The sequence below is a fragment of the Panulirus ornatus genome, chromosome 39, assembly GCF_036320965.1.
Source record: "Panulirus ornatus isolate Po-2019 chromosome 39, ASM3632096v1, whole genome shotgun sequence".
In the NCBI taxonomy this organism is placed as follows: Eukaryota; Metazoa; Arthropoda; class Malacostraca; order Decapoda; family Palinuridae; genus Panulirus; species Panulirus ornatus.
Window position 1 is genome coordinate 8027930 of NC_092262.1, and position 17564 is coordinate 8045493.

General features: G+C 38.7%; 2 protein-coding genes across 19 annotated transcripts in view; one reads left to right on the plus strand and one right to left on the minus strand.

Moving 5' to 3' along the window:
• Window positions 1–12602, minus strand: part of LOC139761093 (interleukin enhancer-binding factor 2 homolog) — a 41552-nt gene extending 28950 nt beyond the window's left edge. For 2 of the 11 annotated variants that reach the window (XM_071684965.1, XM_071684959.1), the window contains exons 1-5: window positions 12481–12590; window positions 10854–11049; window positions 2580–2708; window positions 2183–2351; window positions 1535–1703 (exon numbers count right to left, since the gene is read on the minus strand). In XM_071684965.1, the coding sequence (XP_071541066.1) occupies window positions 1535–1703; window positions 2183–2351; window positions 2580–2708; window positions 10854–11036 (650 nt within the window). In that variant the 5' untranslated portion in view covers window positions 11037–11049; window positions 12481–12590. Of the gene's footprint in view, window positions 1–1534; window positions 1704–2182; window positions 2352–2570; window positions 2709–10853; window positions 11050–11710; window positions 12362–12480 lie in introns of those variants that run through there. The other 9 variants (XM_071684962.1, XM_071684955.1, XM_071684958.1 and 6 more) reach the window with 8 other exon arrangements.
• Window positions 12603–15109: 2507 nt separating this feature from the next.
• LOC139761095 (protein-tyrosine sulfotransferase 1-like) overlaps window positions 15110–17564 on the plus strand; it is a 63368-nt gene continuing 60913 nt past the window's right edge. For 2 of the 8 annotated variants that reach the window (XM_071684977.1, XM_071684974.1), the window contains exon 1: window positions 15134–15457. The gene's annotated coding sequence lies outside the window, so the exon portion shown is untranslated. Of the gene's footprint in view, window positions 15458–16720; window positions 16781–17564 lie in introns of all 8 variants that reach the window. The other 6 variants (XM_071684970.1, XM_071684969.1, XM_071684973.1 and 3 more) reach the window with 6 other exon arrangements.

Consider the following 17564-nt stretch of genomic DNA (forward strand, 5'->3'; position numbering starts at 1 on the left):
GAATATTAAGTTGGTAACAAAAACTGTTAAGCTGGGAGCTATGGTAGGGAGTATCTGGAATAAATGCTTGCCATGAAATTTTGGTTAATTTCTGTACACAAGTGTTCCATACAAATAACTATTATTATATTAGAAATGAAATGTTTGAGGTGTGAGGTGGTTTGATCATGCAAGTAATGAAAGGATAAGAGATATGTTTGACAACAAGAAGAGTGTGTTGAGAGAGCAGAAGAGGATGTGCTGAAATGCTTTGGGTATATGGTAAAAATGCACGAGAAAAGGTTGACAAATAGGAATATGTGTCAGAAGTGGAGGGAACAAGGAGAACTGGGAGACCAAACTGAAGATGGAAGGATGGAGTGAAGAAGATTTTGAGCAATAAGGGCCTGAACAAACAGGAGGATGAAAGGCATGCATGGGATAAGAGTGAATTAGAACAACGTGGTATAGTGGGGTCAATGTGCAGTCAATGGACTGAGCCAGGGCATGTGAAACTGCCATAAACCATCAGAAGTTCTAAAGCTTGGTTGTGAAGAGGGAGCTGTGGTTTCAGTGCATTATGCATGACAGCTAGAAAATGGATAAGGGTGGATATAGCCTTTCTTTTCCTGTTTCTGGCACTTCATCACAATCACTGGAAAAAGGGATCAAACATAAAAAAGAAAAAAAGAAAAATCTTTTCTTTCATACCTGACTGCAATTTCCCACATTAGCGAGGTAGTGTGCAATTTCCCACATTAGCGAGGTAGTGCCAGGAACAAACGAAGCGAGGCCTATGGGTAAGTAAAAGTCTCTTACGGATCATATGTGCACGTTCAACAAATGGCATATGATCTCTTTGTTAGCGAGACATAAGATAAAAGGAGAGGAAGAACAAAGAAAATATAGGTATATGAAGACTTGTCTGGGCAAGGGTTGCTTCAGATGAAGGTACTAGAGGAATGACTGGGATCATATGTAAAAGTACTTTGTGTACAACAGCATGAATGGAGAAGTTGGTCTCATGAGGGGTTAAGGTGTAACATGAAAATGTAAGAAAATTTTCAAATGTGGAAGATTGTAATTCACTTTACAAGAGGCAGGGGTTAAAGATGTGCATGAATGAGTCAGAGGCTGTGTACATCTTATCTATCTCATGAATTTGGTAATGGAGTAGTGACAATGAACAGATAGATAATGAGTCTTTTCAAGGAGACACACTTAGATGTACAGGTCAAATTTTCACTGATAATAATCCTACAAGAAACAATATTGGCAGTGTCAAAAACATGGTTTGTCATTTAATCATTATAAGTGAAATCCCAGACCAGCTAGCACCACAATCTCAAGGTCAAAATTCTTTTCATCACAACTCAGTCAATCTAATCTACCATACTACACCTCATTCACGAGCTCAGGCAGGATAAATGGGTCATGAAATCTTTTAATAGTTGCTTACAATTACCTGCTAATCCTGTTGTTAAATAAACACAAAATTAAAATGACATTCAATGATATATTTATATATATATATATGGCTGAATGTCAAGGCTACCTGTGTCTGATTGCAGCAAGGTGTGACTGAAGAATTTTCTGGTCGAGATGGAGCTCTGGGTCTAACTTGCGTAGATTTTGGTGAATGGTAGTGACTAGTACACGCACTGTAGCCTCACTATTGCTGATTTCAAACCCTCGGTCATTGGGTAGCATCGTTAATACTAGTACTGTGTCCAAAGAAGAAAAGCAACATATGATTTCTTTGTACAACTGTTTTAATGAACACTCAAAATGAAATAAAAAATATACTATTCAACACTTTAACTTTCATAAGATCTTCAATATCAAGAAAAGTCATGTAATTTGATCTGATATCACAGTTACCCTGGATTATGAAATAATGGTATGGCAGGTTAACAAATAATACTGAACTCCTATCTCTTTCAGAATTTTGTAACTTCTAAGTTAGTTTCAGCATGGAGAAATGCTGATAAATACCTATATCACAACTGCCAAGACAGAAGAAAAAACTATAGGGGAAAAAACAGGTTGAAGGAGAAATACTGTTTTTTGAATGCATGGCAAACTACACTGAGATGCCGCAAAGAGGATACAGCACGAATAAAATAAAGATGCACAATTAGATTTGATATGACATATGCTCCATGCAATAAGAGTGACATAGACATTCACTGTATTAACATACCTTCCTGAGGTTCCTGAACGCGAAGGTCATCACAGACTTTCTTACCGAGTGCTTCTACTGCCTCCTTTGTAGGGAGTGTCTTGAGAATAACCACAATATCGGCCACATTATGCCCCGTCATCATTGTGCCCTTTTTATACGAGCCAACCTGACGGACCTCCTCAATTTGCTGCAGTAATTAACATGAATGAACCTCTGAGTGCTGTTATTATTGTAACTCATTCATATGAGGGAGTTCAATTTACTAGACCCAAATAATAACAAATATTTCAACAGATAAATTAAATGTCACAAATAAATTAAAATAATTTACTATATATCATAAACACTAAAATACAAGGAAAAAATATCGCCCACCCAACAGGCAATTGACATGCAACAAACTTACGGAACTTACACATGCGTCAAAATTGCCAGGGTCAACAATTAGATTGTCCATCACAGCCTGAATCTTTGTGACTAGGTTCAGCACAGCAGCCTGCTCTGCTGGTGTTGGAGAAAGATCTGCATTTCTTTTTAGAAGAGCCTGCACATGGGTGGAAAAATTTGCAATATATCAAAATAAAAATACAAGCAGATGATGGCAGGCCTAGATCAAGTCCTAGAATGTCATCAGGCAGCATATCCACCCACTACCAGCCACCTTCTCTGTGCTATGGGTGATCATTGGCATTGTCACCAATAGTAAATTAAAATTTTTACTAATTCATCAGCAGCGGAGAAAAAAAAAAACTGATTTTTCTTATATTCTTCAGGAAAGCTTAATTCAGAATCAAATCTTACTGTTAGTAGCATACAAGATATCTGACATCAGAGGAAGTAAAATTGCTTTCAGTAAATAATCATACAATACTTTTAACATCATAGATATTAATGACTCGAGGACCCCAAAACACTACGTATTGATAGCAGGTGCTGAGTGGGTAATTACTGAATTACCACGAGATCTTCTTGAGATTAATCACACTGCAATAACTCAATTTACTATCATTATTTACCAGTTTGAGGTACACATCTGAAGTGAGATGTATGTGTATATCAAAATATTGGCGAATTTTGCAATTGCAGTGCAGCAGTCTACACTTAAAGTTGTATCACTTCTCCCACACTTTAAGTCCAAACTGACCTCTGATATGATTTGCATCCTTTTCACTCGAAGATTATTGCAATACCTGTGTACATTACATAAATTACTTGTCTTCAGGTAGATTTCTGAGTCATGTATGGTGGCCTCCGGGATCATCTTGTAGCATTGTAATACAATATTTCATAAAAGTCAACTCATGCCATATAGTAATGTATACTCTCTCTCTCTCTCTCTAGAGGAAGTGAAGTGTTTTAGATATCTGGGAGTGGACTTAGCAGCAGATGGTACCATGGAAGTGGAAGTGAGTCACAGGGTGGGGGAGGGGGCGAAGGTTCTAGGAGTGATGACGGATGTGTGGAAGGAGAGAACATTATCTCGGAGAGCTAAAATGGGTATGTTTGAAAAAACAGTAGTTCGGAGAGCTAAAATGGGTATGTTTGAAAAAACAGTAGTTCCAACAACATTATATGGTTGTGAGGCATGGGCTATACAAAGGGTGGTACGGAGAAATGTGGATGTGTTGGAAATGAAGTGTTTGAGGACAATATGTGGTGTGAGGTGGTTTGATTGAGTAAGTAATGAAAGGGTAAGAGAGATGTGTTGAAATAAACAGAGTGTGGGTGAGAGGGCAAAAGAGTGTGTTGAAATGGTTTGGACATATGGAGAGAATGAGTAAAGAAAGATTAACAAAGAGGATATATGTGTAAGAGGTGGAGGGAACAAGAAGTAGGAGATCAAATTGGAGGTGGAAGAATGGAGTGAAAAAGATTTTGAGCTGTCGGGGCCTGAACATACAGAAGGGTGAGGGGTGTGCAAGGAATAGAGTGAATTGGAATGATGTGGTATACCGGGGTCAATGTGCTGTCAATGGACTGACCAGGGTATGTGAAGCATCTGGGGTAAACCATGGAAAGGTCTGTGGGGCCTGGATGTTTCCCGCGTCAGCTAGGTGGTGCCAGGAAACAGACGAAGAATGGCCCATCGACTCATATACACACATATATACATAAATGCCCATACACACATATAAATACATATACATATCATGGCAGCAGGTTTGGATGGTATTGCAGTGGAATTTATTAAAAAAGGGGGTGACTGTATCATTGACTGGTTGGTAAGGTTATTTAATGTACGTATGACTCATGGTGAGGTGCCTGAGGATTGGCGGAATGCGTGCATAGTGCCATTGTACAAAGGCAAAGGGGATAAGAGTGAGTGCTCAAATTACAGAGGTATAAGTTTGTTGAGTATTCCTGGTAAATTATATGGGAGGGTATTGATTGAGAGGGTGAAGGCATGTACAGAGCATCACACTGGGGAAGAGCAGTGTGGTTTCAGAAGTGGTAGAGGATGTGTGGATCAGGTGTTTGCTTTGAAGAATGTATGTGAGAAATACTTAGAAAAGCAAATGGATTTGTATGTAGCATTTATGGATCTGGAGAAGGCATATGACAGAGTTGATAGAGATGCTCTGTGGAAGGTATTAAGAATATATGGTGTGGGAGGCAAGTTGTTAGAAGCAGTGAAAAGTTTTTATCGAGGATGTAAGGCATGTGTACGTGTAGGAAGAGAGGAAAGTGATTGGTTCTCAGTGAATGTAGGTTTGCGGCAGGGGTGTGTGATGTCTCCATGGTTGTTTAATTTGTTTATGGATGGGGTTGTTAGGGAGGTGAATGCAAGAGTTTTGGAAAGAGGGGCAAGTATGAAGTCTGTTGGGGATGAGAGAGCTTGGGAAGTGAGTCAGTTGTTGTTCGCTGATGATACAGCGCTGGTGGCTGATTCATGTGAGAAACTGCAGAAGCTGGTGACTGAGTTTGGTAAAGTGTGTGAAAGAAGAAAGTTAAGAGTAAATGTGAATAAGAGCAAGGTTATTAGGTACAGTAGGGTTGAGGGTCAAGTCAATTGGGAGGCAAGTTTGAATGGAGAAAAACTGGAGGAAGTAAAGTGTTTTAGATATCTGGGAGTGGATCTGGCAGCGGATGGAACCATGGAAGCGGAAGTGGATCATAGGGTGGGGGAGGGGGCGAAAATCCTGGGAGCCTTGAAGAATGTGTGGAAGTCGAGAACATTATCTCGGAAAGCAAAAATGGGTATGTTTGAAGGAATAGTGGTCCCAACAATGTTGTATGGTTGCGAGGAGTGGGCTATGGATAGAGTTGTGCACAGGAGGATGGATGTGCTGGAAATGAGATGTTTGAGGACAATGTGTGGTGTGAGGTGGTTTGATCGAGTAAGTAACGTAAGGGTAAGAGAGATGTGTGGAAATAAAAAGAGCGTGGTTGAGAGAGCAGAAGAGGGTGTTTTGAAATGGTTTGGGCACATGGAGAGAATGAGTGAGGAAAGATTGACCAAGAGGATATATGTGTCGGAGGTGGAGGGAACGAGAAGTGGGAGACCAAATTGGAGGTGGAAAGATGGAGTGAAAAAGATTTTGTGTGATCGGGGCCTGAACATGCAGGAGGGTGAAAGGAGGGCAAGGAATAGAGTGAATTGGATCGATGTGGTATACCGGAGTTGACGTGCTGTCAGTGGATTGAATCAGGGCATGTGAAGCATCTGGGGTAAACCATGGAAAGCTGTGTAGGTATGTATATTTGCATGTGTGGACGTATGTATATACATGTGTATGGGGGTGGGTTGGGCCATTTCTTTCGTCTGTTTCCTTGCGCTACCTCGCAAACGCGGGAGACAGCGGCAAAAAAAAAAAAAAAAATAAAATTAAAAAAAAAATCAACATATACATACATACACATACACAGACATATACATATATACACAAGCACATATTCATACTTGCTTGCCTTAATCCATTCCTGTCACCACCCTGCCACACAGGAAATAGCATCGCTACTCCCTGCTTCAGCAAAGTAGCACCAGGAAAAGAGACAAAAAAGCCACATTCATTCATACTTAGTCTCTAGCTGTCATGTGTAAAGCACTAAATATATCATTATTATTATACTTTGTCGCTGTCTCCCACGTTTGCGAGGTAGCGCAAGGAAACAGACGAAAGAAATGGCCCAAACCCCCCATACACATGTATATACATACGTCCACACACACAAATATACATACCTACACAGCTTTCCATGGTTTACCCCAGACTCTTCACATGCCTTGATTCAATCCACTGACAGCACGTCAACCCCGGTATACCACATCGCTCCAATTCACTCTATTCCTTGCCCTCCTTTCACCCTCCTGCATGTTCAGGCCCCGATCACACAAAATCTTTTTCACTCCATCTTTCCACCTCCAATTTGGTCTCCCTCTTCTCCTCGTTCCCTCCACCTCCGACACATATATCCTCTTGGTCAATCTTTCCTCACTCATTCTCTCCATGTGCCCAAACCATTTCAAAACACCCTCTTCTGCTCTCTCAACCACGCTCTTTTTATTTCCACACATCTCTCTTACCCTTACATTACTTACTCGATCAAACCACCTCACACCACACACTGTCCTCAAACATCTCATTTCCAGCACATCCATCCTCCTGCGCACAACTCTATCCTTAGCCCACGCCTCGCAACCATACAACATTGTTGGAACCACTATTCCTTCAAACATACCCATTTTTGCTTTCCGAGATAATGTTCTCGACTTCCACACATTCTTCAAGGCCCCCAGAATTTTCGCCCCCTCCCCCACCCTATGATCCACTTCCGCATCCATGGTTCCATCCGCTGCCAGATCCACTCCCAGATATCTAAAACACTTCACTTCCTCCAGTTTTTCTCCATTCAAACTTACCTCCCAATTGACTTGACCCTCAACCCTACTGTACCTAATAACCTTGCTCTTATTCATATTTACTCTTAACTTTCTTCTTCCACACACTTTACCAAACTCAGTCACCAGCTTCTGCAGTTTCTCACATGAATCAGCCACCAGCGCTGTATCATCAGCGAACAACAACTGACTCACTTCCCAAGCTCTCTCATCCCCAACAGACTTCATACTTGCCCCTCTTTCCAAAACTCTTGCATTTACCTCCCTAACAACCCCATCCATAAACAAATTAAACAACCATGGAGACATCACACACCCCTGCCGCAAACCTACATTCACTGAGAACCAATCACTTTCCTCTCTTCCTACACGTACACATGCCTTACATCCTCGATAAAAACTTTTCACTGCTTCTAACAACTTGCCTCCCACACCATATATTCTTAATACCTTCCACAGAGCATCTCTATCAACTCTATCATATGCCTTCTCCAGATCCATAAATGCTACATACAAATCCATTTGCTTTTTTAAGTATTTCTCACATACATTCTTCAAAGCAAACACCTGATCCACACATCCTCTACCACTTCTGAAACCACACTGCTCTTCCCCAATCTGATGCTCTGTACATGCCTTCACCCTCTCAATCAATACCCTCCCATATAATTTACCAGGAATACTCAACAAACTTATACCTCTGTAATTTGAGCACTCACTCTTATCCCCTTTGCCTTTGTACAATGGCACTATGCACGCATTCCGCCAATCCTCCGGCACCTCACCATGAGTCATACATACATTAAATAACCTTACCAACCAGTCAACAATACAGTCACCCCCTTTTTTAATAAATTCCACTGCAATACCATCCAAACCTGCTGCCTTGCCGGCTTTCATCTTCCGCAAAGCTTTCACTACCTCTTCTCTGTTTACCAAATCATTTTCCCTAACCCTCTCACTTTGCACACCACCTCGACCAAAACACCCTATATCTGCCACTCTATCATCAAACACATTCAACAAACCTTCAAAATACTCACTCCATCTCCTTCTCACATCACCACTACTTGTTATCACCTCCCCATTTGCGCCCTTCACTGAAGTTCCCATTTGCTCCCTTGTCTTACGCACTTTATTTACCTCCTTCCAGAACATCTTTTTATTCTCCCTAAAATTTAATGATACTCTCTCACCCCAACTCTCATTTGCCCTTTTTTTCACCTCTTGCACCTCCTGTCTCTTTCTTTTATACATCTCCCACTCAATTGCATTTTTTCCCTGCAAAAATCGTCCAAATGCCTCTCTCTTCTCTTTCACTAATACTCTTACTTCTTCATCCCACCACTCACTACCCTTCCTAATCAACCCACCTCCCACTCTTCTCATGCCACAAGCATCTTTTGCACAATCCATCACTGATTCCCTAAATACATCCCATTCCTCCCCCACTCCCCTTACTTCCATTGTTCTCACCTTTTTCCATTCTGTACTCAGTCTCTCCTGGTACTTCCTCACACAGGTCTCCTTCCCAAGCTCACTTACTCTCACCACCCTCTTCACCCCAACATTCACTCTTCTTTTCTGAAAACCCATACAAATCTTCACCTTAGCCTCCACAAGATAATGATCAGACATCCCTCCAGTTGCACCTCTCAGCACATTAACATCCAAAAGTCTCTCTTTCGCACGCCTGTCAACACGTAATCCAATAACGCTCTCTGGCCATCTCTCCTACTTACATAAGTATACTTATGTATATCTCGCTTTTTAAACCAGGTATTCCCAATCATCAGTCCTTTTTCAGCACATAAATCTACAAGCTCTTCACCATTTCCATTTACAACACTGAACACCCCATGTATACCAATTATTCCCTCAACTGCCACATTACTCACCTTTGCATTCAAATCACCCATCACTATAACCCGGTCTCGTGCATCAAAACCACTAACACACTCATTCAGCTGCTCCCAAATATATTCATTTATCTATTTATTATACTTAATTGCTGTTTCCTGCATCAGTGAGGTAGCTCCAGAAACAGACAAAGAATGGCCCATCCACTCATATACACATATACATAAACACCCATAAATGCACATATATTATATCATTATCATACTTTGTTGCTGTCTCCCACATTAGTGAGGTAGCACAAGGAAACAGACAAAAGAATGGCCCAAACCACCCACATACACATGTATAAACATACACGTCCACACACTCACTTATACATACCTATACATTTCAACGTATACATATATATATACATACACAGACATATACATATATATACATGTACATAATTCATACTTGCTGCCTTTATTCATTCCTGTCGCCACCCCGCCACACATGAAATGACATTCCCTCCCCCCGCACAAGCACGAGGTAGCGCTAGGAAAAGACAACAAAGGCTACATTCGTTCACACTATGTCTCTAGCTGTCATATATAATGCAGCAAAACCACAGCTCCCTTTCCACATCCAGGCCCCACAAAACTTTCTACGTTTACCCAAGACGCTTCACATGCCCTGGTTCAATATATACACACACAACATATACATATATACACATGTGTATATTCATACTTGCTTGCCTTCATCCATTCCTGTCACTACCTCACCCTACAGGAAATAGTATAGCTTTTAGTCTGCACACAGGATGGTAAAGGTGGTTACTTAACCAAAAATGTGATGAAACTTTGTGCTCAAAGTTACAGGAATCATGGAGCTTTGGGGATATATTGTAATACTCATATTTCACACATAAAAAAGAATGTTTTCACACCATGGAGTGTTGATGTGGATAATGCCTTCAGTTCTGCATGAAAGCTTAAAACAAAGAGAGAGATAGACACACAAGGGCTTTAAAAAGTAATGGATAGCGTCACAGACAAAGATTTCGGCGTGGGCCTCCCTGAAATGAAATTTGCAGTTGCAAAAAGTGTAATTCAAACTTAAGAGAATATGATCTGGTGCTTTACACGTGACACTATGATAGTTAATGATAATGGTGGGGAGCAATGACGATCTTGAAAAATGTGGGTAAAAATATGGGAAACAATGCTAGAAATCAAAAGAACCCATCAAAACATAGCTTCCAACAGCAACCTGAATTTAAGATATTCTCACTGTCAATTGTAAAAATTCTAATATTAGGATGTCACTTGTGTTCAGCTGCTGGAAAGTTTCGTTTAATTAGTATAATTACTTATTCATACAATGTGCTTAATACTCACTTAGCATATTTTCTACCCATCTTTATATGCAAACAATGCAGTAAGAGAATGACAACACTGTTTTTGTATAATTTAAGCATGATTTTATATAATAAGGTAAATGGCAACCCCTGTTTGAAGTGTACAAGCTGTTCCTCAGCCAACCCAGCTGTTCATCCTTCCATCAGGAGAGTTGATAAACAAGTACCTGGCTTACGCCAGGATGTGTGTATGTGTGATGGCGTACGCTGTATATATTAGATTATGAGGTGGGGCAGCACAAGACATGGCAAATACTGTATAGTGCGAAGCTCTCTCCTAATACCACTCAAATATTAATAACAATGGGTTCCTTTACCTTAAATGAAGATGGAGAGGTGAGGAATGGTTCAATAAAAAAATATTAAAGCAAAAAAGATCACAAAATGCTGTCATAAAAACAATAATATATGGAGTCACACGAGTTTTATGGGTAACCAATGACAAATTGTCTTAAAAGTGTAACAAGGATCATTAACTTACTTTCAACTGAAATGAAGTATATCAAGAATTTCCTTTAGCACCATGCATTGATAATGTTAGGCTGCTATGTAAAACCTAAATTACCTTTAAATATAATTACACCAACCTGAGTAAAAGCAGATTCGTCTGGTGCAGGCTTTACTCTTGGGAAAGCAGATTCGCAAAGCACCATGTCAAATGGAAGACGTGGAACAAACTGCTTCATTTTGGGCCCAAAATGTGGGCCAGGTCCCATAGGACGCATCATGCCTCCTCTCATTCCTCGTCCACGCCCTCGGGTCATTACCATATTTTGTCAACACCTTTAACACAAAACTATTTGTTACTTTGCAGAAACAAATTCAAGGTTTAACATCAAATTAACATTAAAACTCATGTTAGATTGTTATCAAAATCATTCATCCTCAGCAAACCTCACTCAGTTAAATTTTGTTAGCTGTGTGAAAGGAATCAAGGTGCCCCATAACCAAGCAACAAACCAGTACATGCAAAGGATCACACTGTAACTATTGCAGTGCTAACCCCTAATATATCCAGAACATTTCTGAACAGGAAAAAAAGGGTAAACGCATGGGGAATACTTCAAGAAATTGAAAAATCATATGAAGACAACTCCCTCAAGCGACCTGAATTTACACTTTATTTTCACTGTAAATTGAAAAAAAAAATCAATAATAGGACGTCACTTGCATACAGTTGCAGAGAAGTTTATCCGATAAGTATAAATACTTAATTACACAATGTTTAACATTCACAAAGCAAATTTCCTTACTACAATTGTATGCAACCAATACAGCAGAGGCGTAAGTTTTTAAAATATTACGAGCACAATTGTCAAATGTCAGCCCCAGAGTGAAGTTATGAGTTTTATATTTTCTTCACACCACTTAACACGTACTAACTTTTATATCATTTATCACAGGGATAAAATAACGTAATAAGACATTTCCCGTTTATAATCACCTTCACAAATCCCAGCGAGTCCAATGATATAACATTTTACAGAAATCCAGGAAACGTTTCTGCAAGTGTCCATAAACTGGAATGTTACAGCAAAAGAAGTTTAATGATATGCGTCATCAAAATCGTAAAGTATTTATCAAAATTGGCCCTAAAAAAATACTTTATACCTATCGTTAAATACACTCAAAACTCTCTATCACAATCACACTGTAATCTTCAACATCCAAACCTAATTTCAATGCCAGGCTAAACTAATACATTACCCTTCATACCTAAAACAAGGGATGTCATTCTATGAACCCAATGTCACCCTTCTGGAAACATCATAATCCCATGTATCGCTATTTTGTTAAAAAAAATTAATAAGTTATTGGCAATAAATATGCTATGGAGAGGAGCCTAACCAAGTTCACTCAGGATAAGAGTCATACATAAGCATTAGAGTCCTTTGGATTCCCACTATCGCGACTACACCACATTGAACCACATCCCTAATCAGAGACCTTTAACCACAAGATCCATATATAATCCATCTATCAAGTACACCCAACTAAGACAGCGTCCATTGTATTTGTCCCTGATGTCAGGGATGGTTCAAAACAACAAGAAAAACGTGGGATATGTCAGTTTGAAGGTCCGGGCAGCGATCGCAATACACCCTGTGGTAAATCCTTGCACATGTGTTCTGGTGATGACAATTCTAAATCTGCCATTAAACATGACTCATTCACTAAGCATGCATGTCCCAAACACTGGTTAGCACAACTCACAACAATTGGTCAAAGCAAATAAGGTGAAAACACTATGTTGACACCTTTTCTGTGACGCCGGGTCCCAAATCAAAACAACATGGCTAAAGATTATTCCAATAATGCGAGTCGTAATGTTCAAAGGTATATGATAATACATCGCCTTGAATTAATCATAAGTCTATATATCGTCATAAGATATATTCTATTCTCAAAAGATATGCACTTTCTCCGATAAATATAAAAATCTACGTTAGCGACTGAATTTTAAAAGACTTAATTTAAGAGATGTCATTTATAGAAAATGTTTGAAGACAAAAGATGTAAGTGTTGCGTATAAAATTGCTTTTTATACTTAATTTCTTCCTAAACAAATTGAGACTAAGAAATTTGAAAGGCAATGAGGTAAATACTTAGAAAAAATAATACCGTCCAAATTATCTTCATCAAGGGATAGCAATGCAGTGAAACAGGTAAATTCCCCTTATCGTGAATGTGATTTTATTGAAAACAAATATTGTACTACTAATACAATAAATACAATTATCTATCTTTGTTAATATGTCCCAGTCTTTTTATTTCCGACTGGCAGCGTTCATACTTAATGGTTAGTCCATATAGGTCTGTCTTAAAAGGATAAATAGAGTGAGTCATTACTGTCACATGTATCTGTTGGACACGTGCCCACACATAGACCAGTATCTTAAGATATCTGGAAAATAGAATGATCTTGGAATATAGACTATCCCAATCTATAGAAGGAAAAGCATCAGATACTGAATGGGGCGTGCAACAGTCGGCAATTTGTGAAAACATATGTAAAATGGAGGAATTGAGTGACATTCACCCTTATCTAGTGACCAAAGTATATCCCAGAAGATACCAAGTATTTATTCTGGTTCTAGGAGCTCTGGTAAATAACACGTCCCTGCATATATACACGTATATACACATTTTTTCCTCATTATGCCAAGTAAACGCATTAATATACAAGCTATTTGATAAAAAGTAGATACCAATTTGTAAAACGTCAGTTAAAAAAAATATGTTGAACCACATGTGTATATATATATGTAGATTATTTGGTAAGTACACAATTTTCCTGCATATGTTTGCTGACCTTGGAAATTGCGCTTTCCACTCAAGCTGACTTATGCCGCGTCCCTCGCTGGCCATATTGAATTCAAAGATGAAGAAAAAAATACAACAACATTGTTGCATTTCATCATTTCCGGGGTATGTTTCCTTCATGATGTAAATACATAATAATTAAATGACATTCTTTGTGATTTTACTATTTCGTAAATGATTATTCCACTCATATCCCATAATTTCATATAGCCTTGCGCTGATTTGAATTTCCGCATCTCTGTGATTTCGTGTTCTTTAAATTGTAACTTTAGGTAATTAATTACTGGTAACTGGTTCTACGTCATTCGTTCCGTGTCCTCTGAAAATGGAACTGATTAATTTTTTTTAATATTCAAGCGTTTGAAAATATGATTTTATGTACATTAATTCTTAAAAATTTTGACCCCAAACAACACTGTGTTGACAGCTGAAGTTGATAATCAATTAGTACAACATTAATCACCAATGTGCTGCACGATTTTGTGATATCTAATTCTAATTACGATTTTATTGTTTGGGAGTCTACATAGTGAGACCTTCCTTTGGTGTGTCATCCATTGTCATTACCCTGCATATATTTTGGTTGAATTTCATCAGACACGGAGTTTGTTTGGGTCCCATTATAAGACGATACAGTCCTCCTGGATTCCCTATCTTAATATCTTCCTCTTTTTATTATCATTCTATGACTGGAGAAGGAAATGTTTCCTCACATCATTTTCTGATATTTCTGTTGCCGTGTTTCTCATCACGTCGCTTATTTATGGAGTAACAGTGAATTTTATCTTTGTTCTTATATTGACATGAAGGCCCAAAAGACATACGGATTATTGATGGTTAATATGTCTGTCTTTTGTGTGTGTGTGTGTGTGTGTGTGTGTGTGTGTGTGTGTGTGTGTGTGTGTGTGTGTGTGTGTGTGCGTGTGTGTGTGTGTGTGTGTGTTACCCTTGTTTGCTTACTTGTAACTGAATTGAATTAAATCTTGAACAAATTACAGGCTGGTTATACCCCCATGTGAGACTGGCGTGTAAGTATATGAAGGGGAAAACACACATATATCCACCATGGCGTTCGTTTACAAACATTTATTTACTTGAGTTATAATTCCATCCGATGATGAATGCTACTGAGCGAAGGGATTGTGTGTTCCTTAAGAAAATATTTCTTTGAAAACGAAGATTATATATTTATATATACGTAAGATATTGAAAATAATATAATATATTTTTGATCAAGTAATAATTGTTCTGAGATATTAAATAAACAGTAATTATTGTGTTATATGACTGTTCCTTTAACATACCTCCAAGCAGTCATGAGCTTCGTTCACATACTTGAAACACTTACCATTTATTTAACCATCATCAAAATATGGTGTTAGCTACGTTCGATATAATATTTCAAAATACTAAGAAGTAGAGCTGGTAAGCGTATGTTATATTTAGAATGACTTCGTTATCGCTATAAGGGCAAGAAAAGGGGAATAGTACATGGCAGCACGTGAGGTAGATGTGAAGCAGAGGTGGTGGTGGTGGAAACAATATTGGAACGCATCTGAGGCGGAGAGGCGGGCGTGCACGGCCGTCGCTGGAGCTTGTGATCAATCAGTGCACTGCTGCCTGGCCACTGAGGAAGGTTTATTCATACCATTTTTGCGGCGGAACGGCTCCTACAGCCTTTCGGGCGTTGTTGTGACATATTGCAAGGCTCTTATCGTGGGAAAAGATAAGCATTTCGTGGGCTGTCTCTCGAGCGATCAGCTGATTTGTTGACAGCGGCTGGGGACTGAGGGTCGTCTTGCCTGGATCAGCCCCAAAGGTTGGGAGGTCATCCACTTCAAGATTGACTCCTGGCATCCTTGACAATGTAAGTGTGTGTGTAAGCTCTCTCAGTGCATTTATCCTTGCTATGGCTGCTTTGATTTGCTGCATATAAACCAGCCAGAACAGAAGTGTGCATGGAACTTGTTGCCGAGCTGTTAAGTGAAGGCTTTCACTAAACACGTTTAGCATTTTATTCCTTATTGTTAAGTAGGTTGCAATAATGGTAAATGTGTACAAGAATGATCCATATGTAGAAGTCGTACATTTCAAGGAAAGTAGGCTTGTGTGTTTCCAATTGTTTTGCATCCAATTCTGCATATAGGAAAGATCTGCAATGCTTATTTTCCCTTTTTGACCTTGGTATTTAGGGGGATTTTGAAGAACAGGAAATTTAGGGTTGAATGGAATGGAAGATCTAAACAGTTATTGCATAATCTTCGTCAGATTTCGATTATAAAAGGTTCAGGCTCCAAAAATCTGGAAGTTCACGCCCAGTTCCAAGAATAGCGGCAGAATACAAACGTAAATACAAAGTCCTGTCAGTTAGACTTCACATGAGACAACAGGAAATTATTAATTATAAAGCACGAGAAAAAATACACCAGAACCCAGTTAGTCTGTTTGAACCGAGCAATCCCATTGTACCACCTAATTTTCATCCTCTCGACACCTCTTACAAAGTTTTAGTCGACTCACTGAGAATTTACATATTTGATGTGTTATAGAAATCCTATCACAAGGCACCAGTTTCAGCTGGAATGTTGTCGGGTACAGGCATCACAAAGTACGTATACTTCCTGATTCAGAACATTCAGTATAACATTTCTCAGCCGCATATGTGAACAAGCATATTTTTGTTGTATATACACATAAGAAAAACATTGAGATTCATTCCCTTAACTGCAATCAAATAGGGCATAGCAACTGTACTAAACTAGTTTGATTGAGGAAATGAAATTTTTATATAGAAAAGTAAACTAGAGATGCAATTTTTATATTGGAAATGAGTTTGATATAGAGATGCTATCTTTAAGGACAGTGTACGAAAGTTCTTGGTAATAGCCATGTCTAGTACTTTGTCGATACCTGCTAAAGTAATATATATCAGCAAGTATGGCGGTAAAAGAGTACAGTTCCATAGTATGTATTTAACGAGAAGGTAAATGAACTTGAACCAATTCGTGCCTGTCCTTAAGGCTAATTGAAACTGACAAAAAAATGTATGCAGTTTTTTTTTTATGTTTGTTATAGAATTATATTTGACTGAAGAAATATGTTGCTAGTATGTACCTCCACATTTGTCCAGATCCTGATATAGAAGTGAGCAAGCTGAAACAACTAAGCAATGGAATACAGAAAACACCTGGTACGTGATGTATTGCTAGTTCGTATATTTTACGTAAACAGCTTTAATTATTGTTTATGTTACTATTTTAATGATGTGGCACTGGGCATTCTATAACCAGAACTTATGTAATGTTTATAGGAAATGATATGAATACCAAAAGAGTTCTTTAGAATTTTGGGCAATGCATGAACTAACATGGCACATAATTGATGCCAGTGTGGTTCTTGGATTTCAGACACATCCATATTGCTAAAGGTTGCATGATCTGATACCAATCAGTGTCATACAGTAGTTATAAGGTTGTTGCTTGATGCTTCACTGTGTGAGATACCTTGCTTTGCGAATGCTCATTATACCTCTGTGTACCATAGTTCACTTATTGCTCTCTCCCCATATAGTACAAATGGGTAATTACTGGTACTCTGCTACCAATGGTTTACACTGTGTTTCAGCACCATCCTTCTGGTTGTTCATAATTAGGTAAATAACTCCCATGCTGTAACATTCATAACTACAAAAAGTAATCTAAATGAAGTTTATTGTATGTGACGACAATCCTTTTTGTGTATTTTTGTTAACCCTTTGGTTTGCCAAGTACCTTTAAGTGTTTTGTTGCAGACGTTTATGTAACCTAACCTACTTTATATAATGAAACATGGTTTAGGTTACATTAAGATCAATAAGTATATGTTAGCACTGTAGCTTTCAGAACATAAAAGGAGCACTGGCAATTGTTTCTGTATTTCCATGTTCATGCACAAATTTTCATTAAAACTTGGTACGATATGAGGATGCTGAATTG